The following is a 12,433-nucleotide window of genomic DNA, read 5'->3' as shown; positions in this document are numbered from 1 at the left end:
AAAACGTAACATTCAGCACTGCACACACATAATCTGCTCTGCAAACAGTGACAAGTCTAAAGAAAACGACGGCCTGATTCTTGTCTGGAAGACAGGCACCTCCAAAATACGGAAACACAAATTACTGAAAAGGAAAGAGATTCCTCCTTCATGCTCAATCACTGTGTACAAGGAATCCATGATGTAGCTCTGGCCTATGTAGCTCAGGCCGACGTGGCTCAGCCGGTTGGGTGTTATCCTGCAAACCTAGAGGTTGCGGGTTTGATTCCTGGTCAGGGCACATGCCTGGGTTGCGGGCTCCATGCTCCACTCCTAGTTGGGTGCTTGCAGAAGGCAATCAACTGATGTTCCTCTCCCTCCCTTTCTCCCTCCCTTCCCCTCTCTCTAAAATAAAATAAAGATAAAACATAAGAAAGAAATATATGATGTAGCAAATGAAACCATTCACCTCTCTAAAGAGGGAGTGGAGCTCCCCCATCACATCTCCATTTTCTGAACTCCCACAATGCCCCAGACCTGTCTCCATGGCCACTCTCCCCACCCGAGACCACTCTCCCCACCCAAGTCCATTCTCCACGACACAGCCCCAATAATGGGGTTTCTTAAGACTTGCTTCTTTCCCTCCACTTACCGATTTTCAGAACACTGTGCTGGTTCCCTTGCCTCCAACAGTGACCAGTGAGGCCGTTTTAGTGTTATGACCTCATGGGCTTGAACATTTTAAAAATAAGTACAGTTATATTTGTTTATGTTCCAAATTATCCCGTCCTCGGCCAGTGCCAGCACCATCAGTTACCACCCTAGTAATTCTTCACAGCTTTCTTGCTCTCCAGTAAAATGAGACACCCCAGGCTTATCTTCATTTGCTGCCCCAAACCCGGACTCTGCCGTCCATCCAAGAGGCCCCGACCCCCGACAGTGGGGAGAGGTGTGTGGGGACTGCAATGCAGGTGCCGTGTGTGCTCACTGCTACTGACTGGTCACTGTTTCTAGGCCTTTTTAATGAACAGAAATAGAAAATTTCTCATAAAAATTTTTTAAAAAACAACACTGAGAGCTCCAGTTCAAACTTGAGATTACAGAATATTAACTGCTTTGATTTCATATTTGTACATTTTTCTCTTACCCTGAAAATCGTTTCCTAAAGATAGTAACATAATGACTTATCTACCATACGAGATTATTTACATATATATATATTTTTCAAAATAGCGATGTGAACATTACTAACAACGTGAGCACTAAAACCTGCTTAAGATCTCTGTGCAGTTCTCGCATCTTGAGGGCTTACCCACCAGGGTGGGTGTGCAATCCAATTTGCTCCAAAGTCACCTGAAATAATTCTCTGTGTAGTTGAGCCACCAGCTCAGTATTGCATTAGGTTCTTTTGATCCATTTTGCTCTTAATTTTTAGGTACTAGTGTCTCCCATTTTGGTTTCATTTTATTTAAAAACTATATAAAACATTCATATGGTTCTATGAACAGATGTGTTCAGAAACCCAATTACAACCCTGTCCCTTCCTTCTGCAATACGACACCCCACTTTAACTAGTCTAATTTCACCTTCCTTTTTTATTATAAGCAAATATTCACACGCCTCTCTTGGATAAAGGTGCACACTCTACTCACAGTTCTGAGCCTCACTTTTTTCACGTGCTGTACCCTAAAGATGCTTCGTAGCAGGTCAGTGGTCACCTCCACTCCTGTTTAAAGCTGCAGAGTGAGTCCCCTGAAGTGGGGCTTACCATGGTTTATGTAACCAGTCCCCTACTGTGGATATGGCCCTTTTCCCAAGTCTTTAAAGGAATCCTCTGGAAACCTAGATATCATCATAATATACCCATTCAAAACCCGTCGGGGGTTCCTACTGCCTCCCAGACACAAGTCATAAAAATTAGCACAGCCAGTGACTGTCCAGCACGATTGGGCTCTTTACCTGTCCTCCTCCCTCCCGCCTCCCCCCCCCATATAACCCCCACATCAGGCCCTTCCAGGTTCTCTGGAGCCCTGTACCACCCCACCCCACAACACACAACCTCTTCACACACTACCCTACCTCTGTCTGGAACGGTTTTCTTCCTCCTCATCCCCTCACCCGTTCCCAGACCCGCGACAGTCATACCCACCTTAGAAAGGCTATCCCTAACCTATGACCCACGGTTCAGAGCAAAGCACACCATGCAGTTGTCACTCTCCATGTATTTGGATGATTCTTTGATTAACCTTTACTACTTCCCGGCAGCTGGGAACCCTGTTTGGTACACAGCGGGTGCTCAATAATGCTTTTGTTCAATGAATGCTCGCTACAACTTATACAGTACAGGTATTATCTGTTCCAGGAAAAGTCTAATCTAACTCACGCATCAGTGCCTAGTGCCTTTTTGAGGAGATAAATCTTTGACAAATTTTTCAATTACATCTAAAGTTACTGATCTGTACAGATTTTCTCCCTTTAAGGCCAATTCTGGTCATTTATGTTTTCCTTAGAAACCATCCACAGCTCTTCAAATTATTACCGTCAACTTACACATCATGTGGTCTTATCTGTAAAATTGTCTTATCTGTAGTTACATCCCTTTTGTAAACACCGTGTTCTCCTTTCTTCTTAGTCAAATTTGCGAAAGCAGAAACAGTCCTTACTACAGACTATTTTCTCTCATTTTATTCTCCTGGTTTCTGGCGCCGAAAGCTTAATCACCTTTCTCGTTCTCTAACGAACGCAGCCGAGACACTTGCTGTTTCCTGGTAACGTTTTTTGCCTCGTCCTATGAGCTGTGGTATACGGTGCTCTGTCATTCATTTACAGAGTCTGAAAATAGTTTTCAGTCTCCTCTTTAATCTAAGAGATATAAGGGGGTTTTAACATTTACAGGTAGATATTTTTAGCTATTCACTCACTCTTTGGCTCTAACCAGGCTGCACTGTGGTCTAAGCATCTGGCCTATAGAACTCACTTTTTGAAACGGGGTTTTTCTACGCGGCTGGTTTTGTTAAATGTCCCATGTAATTGAAGAGAGTCTATATTTTGTTTGTTGGGCACAAATTTCTGTGCATACCCATCAGCCATGTTATTTAAATCCTTGACATCAGTGGTTCTCAACAAGAACCGACTGCGGCCCCTCGGGGGGCGGCCCCTCGGGGACACGCGCAGTGTCCAGAACCATTTCCGGTTACCACGAGGAGGGAAAGGGACAGGGACTGGTACCCACCAAGCAGAGGCCGGGCAGGCTGCTAAATATCCCACAGTGCACGGGACGGCTCCTGGCCAGAGGCACCTGGCCCACCGCCACCAGGGCCAGGCCGAGAACCCGCGCCCCACATCCCTTCACCTCTGCGCCCCCGTGTGCAGGGCTGTCAGCTTCTCCTGTTCCCACCAACCTTTGTTGTGTGTATTTCCACAGTTCCCGATGTTAGTGTATGCTTATTAACTGCACCTCTGGGTAGTCTGAGGCATTTCTGCAGTGCGTTTCCCTGTGAGTCTACTCTTATCTGGTATTAACATTGCAAAGCCTGCCCTGCTGGGACTGCCACAGTTTTCCAGCCCTTTGTTCCCTACCTCCTTGTGGGAGGTTTAGATGTACCACTTACACGCCGAATTCGGCTAGATTTCTTTCTTTCTTGTTTACTAAATCTGGAGTTTTTATCCCCTGGGAGATTGAACCCTTTAAGACAAACTGGGATTGCTGATAAGCGTGGGCTTGTTCGCGCCATCTTAGTTGTTTCCTAACGTAGCAAGCAAGCTTCCTCGTTTTCTCTTCCCCGTAACTCCCTTTTGTGGAAATGACTAAGTTCTCCGTTGCTGCGTTTTCCCCTCTGGCATTCTGGGGTGAAACATCTTCGGTCTTCTGTCATTCACCCTCCCACGGCCTAAAACTAACACCGATGTCCAGGTCGGTCTCCCCAGCAGCCCTGTTCTGTCAAGGAACCGCAAACTTCTGCTCATCACGCGCTTGACTGCGGCTCCTCAGTGTCGGACGCTGAGACTCATCACCTTTGTGGTTCAGTGCAGGCAGTGAATAGCAATAATCAGGGACGCAACCTCTAGGACCCTCTGAGAACATTTTTTTAAACCCTAAAATGAATTTCAGGGCATTTAAAGGTTGAACTTTATTATCTGTGGGTTTCACTTAGCTGTAACGCTTCATTCCCAATTATTGCCAGGTAACCAGTACAATACCATAAATAAACACATACATACACCTTCGATACTCTATATAATCATACAATGTTATGATGCCTCCTTTTAATAGGAGACCTCATCAGATTTAGCACAGCATCTTACAGCAACCATTTTTGAACATATTATTTGACTAGTCTGTACACTTGATAATTTTAATGACATCCTATCAAGAATATAGCTACAAAGAAAAAATATTCAAATGCTTTGTTTGTACTATAATTGCCACCTTCAAAAGAGATGTGAAGACAAAAAAAAGAAGTATGAGGGAGGAGTCTAGAAAGAGAAAAGCAGCCTGGTGACCCAAAGACCAACAAGGCAGCCGTGGCCCGGCCCCCCTGAGGTGCAGCCCTTTCCCTGGCCCCACGGCCCCCAGTACCTCTCAGCCCAGCTGGGGCCTGCTCTCCCACGGCCTATTCGCACTGTGCCCCTCGGCCCCCAGTGTGGCCCACAGGAGAGCCCCCGGGGAAGTAGCCCTCCTTGCTTCCCTGGTGGCACCTGGGTCTCAGAACAACTGCTTCTGGACAAGGTGGCACCCACACCAAAGTATCCCACTCCACATGCTAACTTCTCCAGCAAAGCAGAGTTTCTGAGGGCTCAGGTGCCAACAAAAGGGAAAAACAAAGGAGCGATGAAGCAACGAGAACTGGTCACAAAAGCAAAGATCTCTAGATACAGCTTTCAGGATTTGTTCACATGGATTCCTTTATGATTCTAATTACGATTCAAGAGCTACCCACACAGGCCCTGTTTCCACACAGGTGTCATTACACACCAGTCGCAGCAAGACACAGTCTACTAAGGGACAGTATCCTACCCTCCCCTTTATTACTCCCATTGCCCCAACAGACTTTTTCTATTTGATTCCATTTCTCCAGACCGACTTGGACTTGTTGCAGCTGAGACCTGACTGCGGGGTCAGCACACTCCCCTGTCAAGGGCCAGCTGGTGAGTGCGTATTCTAGGCTCTGTGGGCCACATGCTGCCTCCGGTGCGCATTGTTTTCCCTTCACAATGTATCGTGAATGGCTCTACTGGCACTTGGCCTAGAGGCCTGTAATTTGCCAAACGCTGGCCTAAAATATAGCTGTCCAAAGATATGTTCGTAACTTCTTTTACCCATCAAAAATTTACTCAGTTTTGGGGACATCGAGTCCTTTGCATACTTCACTTAATCTCCAGACGTGCCCGAGGCAGTAAAGCCGCTCCCTCCTTGGGGGCAGCCACACCTAGCGAGGGCTTCCCTTCCCAGCAGGGTGGCTAACTCCCGGCTGACCTCAGAGCTGCTTCACCTCCGGGCGTGACCGACTCCGCCGCAGCAGTGCAGGAGATTCTAGGGTCCCCGCAGCGCTCTGGTCTGCACGAGGTGGCCGAGAAGCCAGAAAGGGACTGAGGACACAGCGAGAGTCAAGAGACACTGGCAAACGACATCCCCAGGTTTTCTTGGTGGTTACTAAGCTTTCCTCAAAGCATTTAGCTGATGATCGTTTTCCAAACTAAACCTGCTATTATTATTAATAAAGCAAGCTCTCAAGGATCCAAGAAAACTATCAAAATTGCACACTCAAAAAAAGAGGTCTTTTCCAAGATACCCTTTAGGATACTAAACTGACTGTTACTACAGCTCAGTGAGTTCTGTCCACCTGTCCCCTGTCCTGGTGTCCTTCACATCCCTCACCCCAATGACGCATTCCGAGGACAACGTGTGCCAAGAAATCACTTTATTTTTCAAACAAGGTTTGGGGAAGTATCACTTAAAGTTTAATATTCAAATGAAATCAGAGATATTACATTGTTAAAAACCTTCCAAAAAAACGTATTTCCAAGCCAAAGGTCCACATGTGTTTACTAATGATACAGCAAAATTCTAACCACAAAGGTGTTTTAACGGTTTTAGGACCTGTTTTAGTAAATTCGGAGCTAGATGGGCTATTACAGGTGGTGGAATTTCAGTTCGCATCACAGGTGTGTGTTTGAGAGCCTGACCATCACCGACACCAACAAAAGCTGACACTCATCCCTTCACGAGGTACTTGTTACGAAGGGTCAATGAACACATTTTATGGACAATGTGATCCCCGCCCTCCAAGACAATGGTCCCCTCGCACAGTCCTTCTTCCTAGGGCACCGTCTGTGCTGGGGGACCGCGTCTCAGAAATGGGCCCAGCTGCGATACCGCCCTACCCATGTCCCCTGGGACCCTAAGCTTGTTGGGCCAGCGGATAAAATAAACACAGAAAATGATCAAAAACAAGATGCTCAAAAGGCTCTGCAACATCAGGCGTGGACATAAAATAATCAGAGAAACAATCACAAAATTGTGATGCTATCTTAAATACTTAAAATGAAAAACATATGTACCTGGATTATGTAAACATACGAAGACAATGATGTTGACTAGAAATACAAAATAGATTAACTGATTAACACATAAAAGTGTACGCATGTCCTGTGAAACTCAGCTTCCACCCCATACATTTAGGGAGAGGCTGTTCCGGATCAACCAAGGGATGAGTTTTACCCCCAGGGAAGACATTTATAACTGCCGCAGCCGGGGCTGGTGCCTCACCGGCATCTCATGGGCGGGACCGAGGATGCTGCTAAACCTCACAACACGCAGGACAGCGCCCCAGCAGGGGCGTCTCCGGCCCTTTCCTTACTGCACTCACTGCCGCCCCAAAGGGCCGCAGGGGCCCTTCCACTTGTGCTGCAGCAAATTCTGCCCAAATAAACGTTTGTTTTTTAAAAAGTATATATACATACATAACTGAATTTAGAAGAATACAAAATTAAATTCCTAATTTTTAAAGCAAAAAGTACAAGCCTTGATAAAATGTCTTAGACAAAACGTAACATATACTGACAGATTAACAAGGTCTCATTGATACATTATTTTTGTAAAGTCTAATCAGACTGATCTGCAAACTGCAGTCACAGTCCCTACCAATCCATAGTCTCCTCGCAGTGACCCCGCCCCACTGCAGACCCCGCTGAAAGGGGGCAGCCGTGCAGATGGCAGGAGCCCACCCCTCCCCGGAACAGATCAAGGCCACCTGTCGCGGGTGGGGTGAAAGCGAGCTCCACCCCATCCTCCCCGTGGGGTGCTGGGAGCCAGGAGGAAGAGGTGGGAGAGCCGAGCCCGAGCTGTGGGCAGCGGGGAGGGAAGATGCAACTGCCAGCGAGCGGAGCAGGCGGGAGAGCTGGAGACCAACAGGGTCAGAAGGCCAAGACCCCAGGGGGCAGCCAGATCCTGCCAGGGCCCAAACCGAAGCTCCACTGGCCCCAAGGCTCGGCACTACAGTGGTCCCTGCAATCCTGCTAGATTTCCATTTTCCTTACCTTTGCTGGGCCCCAGACCCCTGGACTTCATGAAGTCAGCCTGCTCCCTGCCATTCTGAGACTTCACTAAAACTCTCACTCTGTGCCAGTCACAGATGGCAAAAGACAAGCAGCATTCCCAGCAAACATGCCCACAGCCTCACCTCGCATGGCTTTACTGGACCAGACGAGTGCAAAAGACACCTGCCTTTTGGGTGGTGACATCACCCGGAGCAGAAAGGGTCTCCCAACACAGGAGTACCACCAGCCCACGATGAGCAGCTCACCCTCAGGGAAGGGAAGGCAGGGCCCGGTAACTGGACCCGTCGGGATGACTGATCCGATCATTTAGAGAAAGATCCAAGACAACACGACAAATCCAAAATGTCAGCTAGCTAGCTCACACAGGCCCTCCGTCTCTCGACCTGGCGCATCGGCAGTTTTCTACATTTGGAAAAAGCTGTCGAACTTCTCTCCCAAGGAATCCTACACAGAGTTAAGCAGCTGTTCTGCCTCCTCCCCAGGTCCCCTGGCCATCCGAGGGACCTTCCCAGAAACAGGTAACAGACTGGCTGGCCGGAGCGGGGTAGGTGGGGTGGGCAACATGCCACCAACACAAGGGGCCGCGGCGGCTGGCACTGCTCTGCGCGCACTCTGGTGGGCGGGACAACGTGGCAGATGCAGCAGGCTCATCTGACAGCCTTTGCAGCCAGGCCTTTCCACCAAATGATCATGTCAATCAACGCCTGCTTTCCAGTTCGAACTTTTTCTACAGTCTACTTCTACTTTCTGTGTTGAAGGGGAGCAGAGCTTGTGACCCCAAAATATGCCACTTTGGGATCCTGATTATTTTCAGCTGGTTAATTTTAAGAAACAGCCTACCTGGGAGAAACCCGGGAAACCCAGAAGTTACCCCTCATAAAAAACAATTCGATTTGCAAAGGCTATCTCCATCACTGTTTCTGGCCTCCCTGCACTATCAGAGGAAAAGGCAGGGACTTAACCTGCAAAACCACCAACGCAGGTTTTCAGTGCCCTGCCTGGTACCCTCCCGTGACCGACCCTCCATCATCTTCTGTCGCTAGCTGAAGGCGGTTCCTAGGATGACAGCTTCCACCATTTGGCCAAGTTACGCGTTTCTGGGTTTCTCCAATGTATACACGTTTTTCTCCTACTAATCTTTCTTCTGTTAATTTGATTATTAGTCCAGCCAGAAGAACTTGAAGGGTAAAGGATAATTTTTCCTCCCCAACAGTGTCTTCTTAAACAGCCAGTTAAAAACGGAAAGAAGAGTAACTCATCCCAGCTAGCGACTGCCGCAGTGATCTAACACAGCGATGTTCAACCAGGTGCTGCAAGAATTTCTCAAACACACAGCACCTGACTACTCAGTCAGGGTCACTGACCCCTTCTCGCTCAGGCTGTCAAATTAAAAAATGACAACAGCCAATATTACAAAAGCTGCCAGGTGTGAATCTATTTTTTTGTCAGATAGGCAAAAAATGTACTTTTTGGCACCATACAAAAAGGGCTGACAGTCACTGGTCTAAGACAGCACCCCCGCCCCCATGGCTCCTGCGGCTGCCCTCACCCTCGCCCGGTGACCCCAGACTGTTTGTATGTCCTCGTCCTCACTGCCATCCATGCAATGGTCTGAAGAAGGGAAAAACGGGCACACACGTATTCCTACTAATGGATGGGCTGAGGGCAAACTGACTCCTGATGCAGAAGTTCTGAACTTGATGTCTGTGAACCTGAGTGAGGAAAAACATTACATCCTGATTTGCAATAACCTCTGGCTGAAATCTAGTCCTCACTCAGTTCAGAGATTAGACATTGAATCCTGGAGTTTCAGCAGTACCTGGAGCTTTTTCACCAAAAGAGTCCACTAATATCTTCACAAAGCATGACAGTTGCGTCAGAAAATCTCAAACTGCCCGTTCTGCTTATCACCACTGCAAAGGAATTAATTACTGGAGCCAGCATGCAGTCTGGTACTAATTCAGCTAATAAAGGGCACATGAGAAACTTGATCACCATTTTGGCTCAATATTCTGATAACTGTCCTTCAGAGTACTAGGTTCTCTTCCGGATCCCACTGCATCTGAAACATCTTCCTGGGCGGCCCAGGGGCCAAGCGGAACACAGGGAAGGAACCCCACGGCAGATGGTTTGCATCAGTAGCAGTTTCAGGGTTTTCATCCAAATGGTTTCAAAATGCTTAACAATTTGCAACAAAAATGAAAGTTGTAATTAGAATGTTACTGCTCTGGTAGTACTTTTCTACAGTTGCACTACACTGACACAACTGTAAACAGATTAAACCAGGGGACAGGAACCAACAACTCAGGTTTGCACCCAGCATCATCCACCATGCCGCTGCCTTCTGGCACCTAAATCACAAGCCCAGCACCTGACCTGCCCAGTCCTGGACCTGCGTTCACCCATGCCCACATCCACTTCCAAGCCTCTGAGCAGGAAGCTCCCTCCATGACTGGGTAAGAAAAAGCCCCACGTCAGTCCCTAGCACACAATGGCACACTGTGCATTCCACCAAATACCGTAACTGGATGATGCACGTACCACTCACTCTCCAGGCAGTAAATTAAGGAAAAAGCGACGACAGGCAGATAGACGTGAGTCACTCTGCCATCTTCCAAATCCATATACCAGATATGTGTGCATCACCAGTAACTACCAGCAAACATTTTATTTCACTTCAATTCTTCCTTATAATACTTAGAATATATTGTAAAATATTATGTAATTTACTAAAACATGATATATAGTATAAACATACTGAATATGTAAAATATTACCTTTTTTGATACATCAGGAAAAAAAAAGTTATACCCAACTAAAGCTTTCTTTTACCCCAGAGTGGAACGTGCTCACTTCCTAAGGAAAAACTGGTAGCTTTCACAGAAAGCTGACTCTTAGCTTCTGTTATTAAATTACACCCCTGACGCACAGACACATCCTGGGTGGCTGCAAGGCTGTGCTCAAGCGCCAAACGCACATCTGGTTACGGACAGCTCCCCCCGCCCAAACCCACACACACCAACTGTCTGCCTTCTGCCCTCACCACGGATTCCGATGCCAGCAATGCATGTAAGAAATATTTGGGGGTCACAGATCACGACGGAGCCCTAACTGGTGTGGCAGAACCACTTAACAGGGCATTTCCAGAGCCATCAGGGTGAAATAAAGCAGACTCAACTTTTCCTAATATTTCCGAAGTGACTCACTCCTTTCTAAAGGAATGTGAAATTCCGGCGAGCGCTTGACCATGTCCGACACTTGCACACACTATTTCAAATTGGCCGTTAAATACAAGCGCTAGCTCCGCAACGAATTCCGAAACAGGCACCCTGGCCCGAAGCACACAGCCCGGCTCCCTCTTGAGGCCACACCTCCGGGGCTCCACCGGACCCCGCTCCACCCCGCCGACCCCGGCATGGCCAGCGAGACCTGCACTGCCTGAGGCCGGGACTGATCCCTCCAACAGCCGCAACCGCCATCTTCCCGCCTAGCGCCCCGCGGAGGACCCCCCCCCGAGTGTCTGAACCAACCGTGCGGCCCCAGTGGCTCGCAAGCTGACCCCGCCCCCGCGCGCCCCCGCGCCCTCACGCCGGCCCCGCCCCCCGCGCGCCCCTAGCTTGGCCCCGCCCCCGCCCGCGCGTCCCCTACTCCTGCCCCGCCCCCGCCCGCGCAGGGGCGCGCGCCGCGTTCCTTAAGGGACGGTTAGGAGCGCGCGCCTCACAGCGGGCCCCGCACAGCGGCAACGACGGCGGCAGAGCCTTCCAGAAATTTCCGCGTCCGTAAACCCACACTAAGAAACACGCTGGGCGCGCCCCCGCGGCTGCCGGGCAGATAGCGCCCCTCCCCGCGGCCTTGGTTCCCCTCCCCCACTCGCGCCCCCTCCCCGCCCCCTGCCCCGGGCGGCGGGTCCGGCTCGGCCCTCCCAGGCGGCGGCGGACCACGGAGACCCAGGCGGTGGCGACGGGGCGGCGGCCGCGGCGCCGGCGGGCCGGCGTGATTGATAGGGACGGGGCGGCGGAGCGGCGGCGGCGGCGGAGCGGTTGAGTGACAGCTTACCTGGGTGCCAATCTTCATCACACTGACAAGCGGCTGCAGCAATCGGGACCCGCAGTGCCGCGCCCGCGTCCAACCGTCACGCCGACGCTGGGCCACGCGACACAGCCTCGCTCAATGGGAGGAGGGCGACGCCGACGCGCGCGGCATCAATATTCAGAGACGGGGCGGGGCCAGCCGGGGCTGGGCCCCGCCCCGCCCCTGCGCCGCAGCGGCGTGGGGCGTGGCCTGAGTTCCGGGGGTGGAGAGGCAGGCGGGGGCGGGAGGTGGCCGGCTCCGCCCCCGCCTCGCGCCCGAGCCAGGCCCCGCCCCCAACTGGCCGAGCTTCCCGCCTCCCGACTCTGCAGCTGAAGGCGTGACCTGGGCGCGCGCCACGCCCCCTCCGCTCGCTTTCCAGCTTTCCAGCGGCCGGAAAAGATTTGTGGAGCGGGCTCGAGTGGGAAGAACCTTGCGGGAGGAGATGCCGACCCCACTCCGCGCGTCCTGCTGCAGGTGGGCCTGGGCGGATCCCGGCTGCCCTCAGAGACCTTTGGAGGCCGGGCCGTGCAGGTGTCCGCGCCGAGTCCGCCCAGCTTGCGCGCGCCCCCTTTGTGTGCAGGCCCGCGACAACCTCCGCCTTCTCCTCGTAGGCGCGGGCTGGGACTGCACAGCGGGTGCGCACGTGTGCCCAAAGCCGCGGTCTCTGCCCAGCGACTGGCCTGGCCCCGGGCACCGTCTGTCCCGGGGGTGCGATTTCCAGCTACCGCTGCAGGCACGCCTCTCTAGTCTGGCTCTTTGCCTTCAGTATACCTGTACCCCAGGTGACCCGCGCTGGCCCTATCAGCAGGTGAAATGGCCTCCC

General features: G+C 50.8%; 1 protein-coding gene across 4 annotated transcripts in view; it reads right to left on the bottom strand.

Moving 5' to 3' along the window:
- PKNOX1 (PBX/knotted 1 homeobox 1) overlaps nucleotides 1-11,716 on the bottom strand; it is a 53,693-nt gene extending 41,977 nt beyond the window's left edge. For 2 of the 4 annotated variants that reach the window (XM_036017474.1, XM_036017476.1), the window contains exon 1: nucleotides 11,596-11,716. In XM_036017474.1, the coding sequence (XP_035873367.1) occupies nucleotides 11,596-11,613 (18 nt within the window). In that variant the 5' untranslated portion in view covers nucleotides 11,614-11,716. The remainder of the gene's footprint in view (nucleotides 1-11,595) is intronic. The other 2 variants (XM_028505061.2, XM_036017478.1) reach the window with 2 other exon arrangements.
- Nucleotides 11,717-12,433: the final 717 nt, after the last annotated feature.

The sequence above is a fragment of the Phyllostomus discolor genome, chromosome 2 (genome assembly GCF_004126475.2).
Source record: "Phyllostomus discolor isolate MPI-MPIP mPhyDis1 chromosome 2, mPhyDis1.pri.v3, whole genome shotgun sequence".
Classification (NCBI taxonomy): domain Eukaryota; kingdom Metazoa; phylum Chordata; class Mammalia; order Chiroptera; family Phyllostomidae; genus Phyllostomus; species Phyllostomus discolor.
This window is presented reverse-complemented; position numbering and strand designations above follow the sequence as displayed.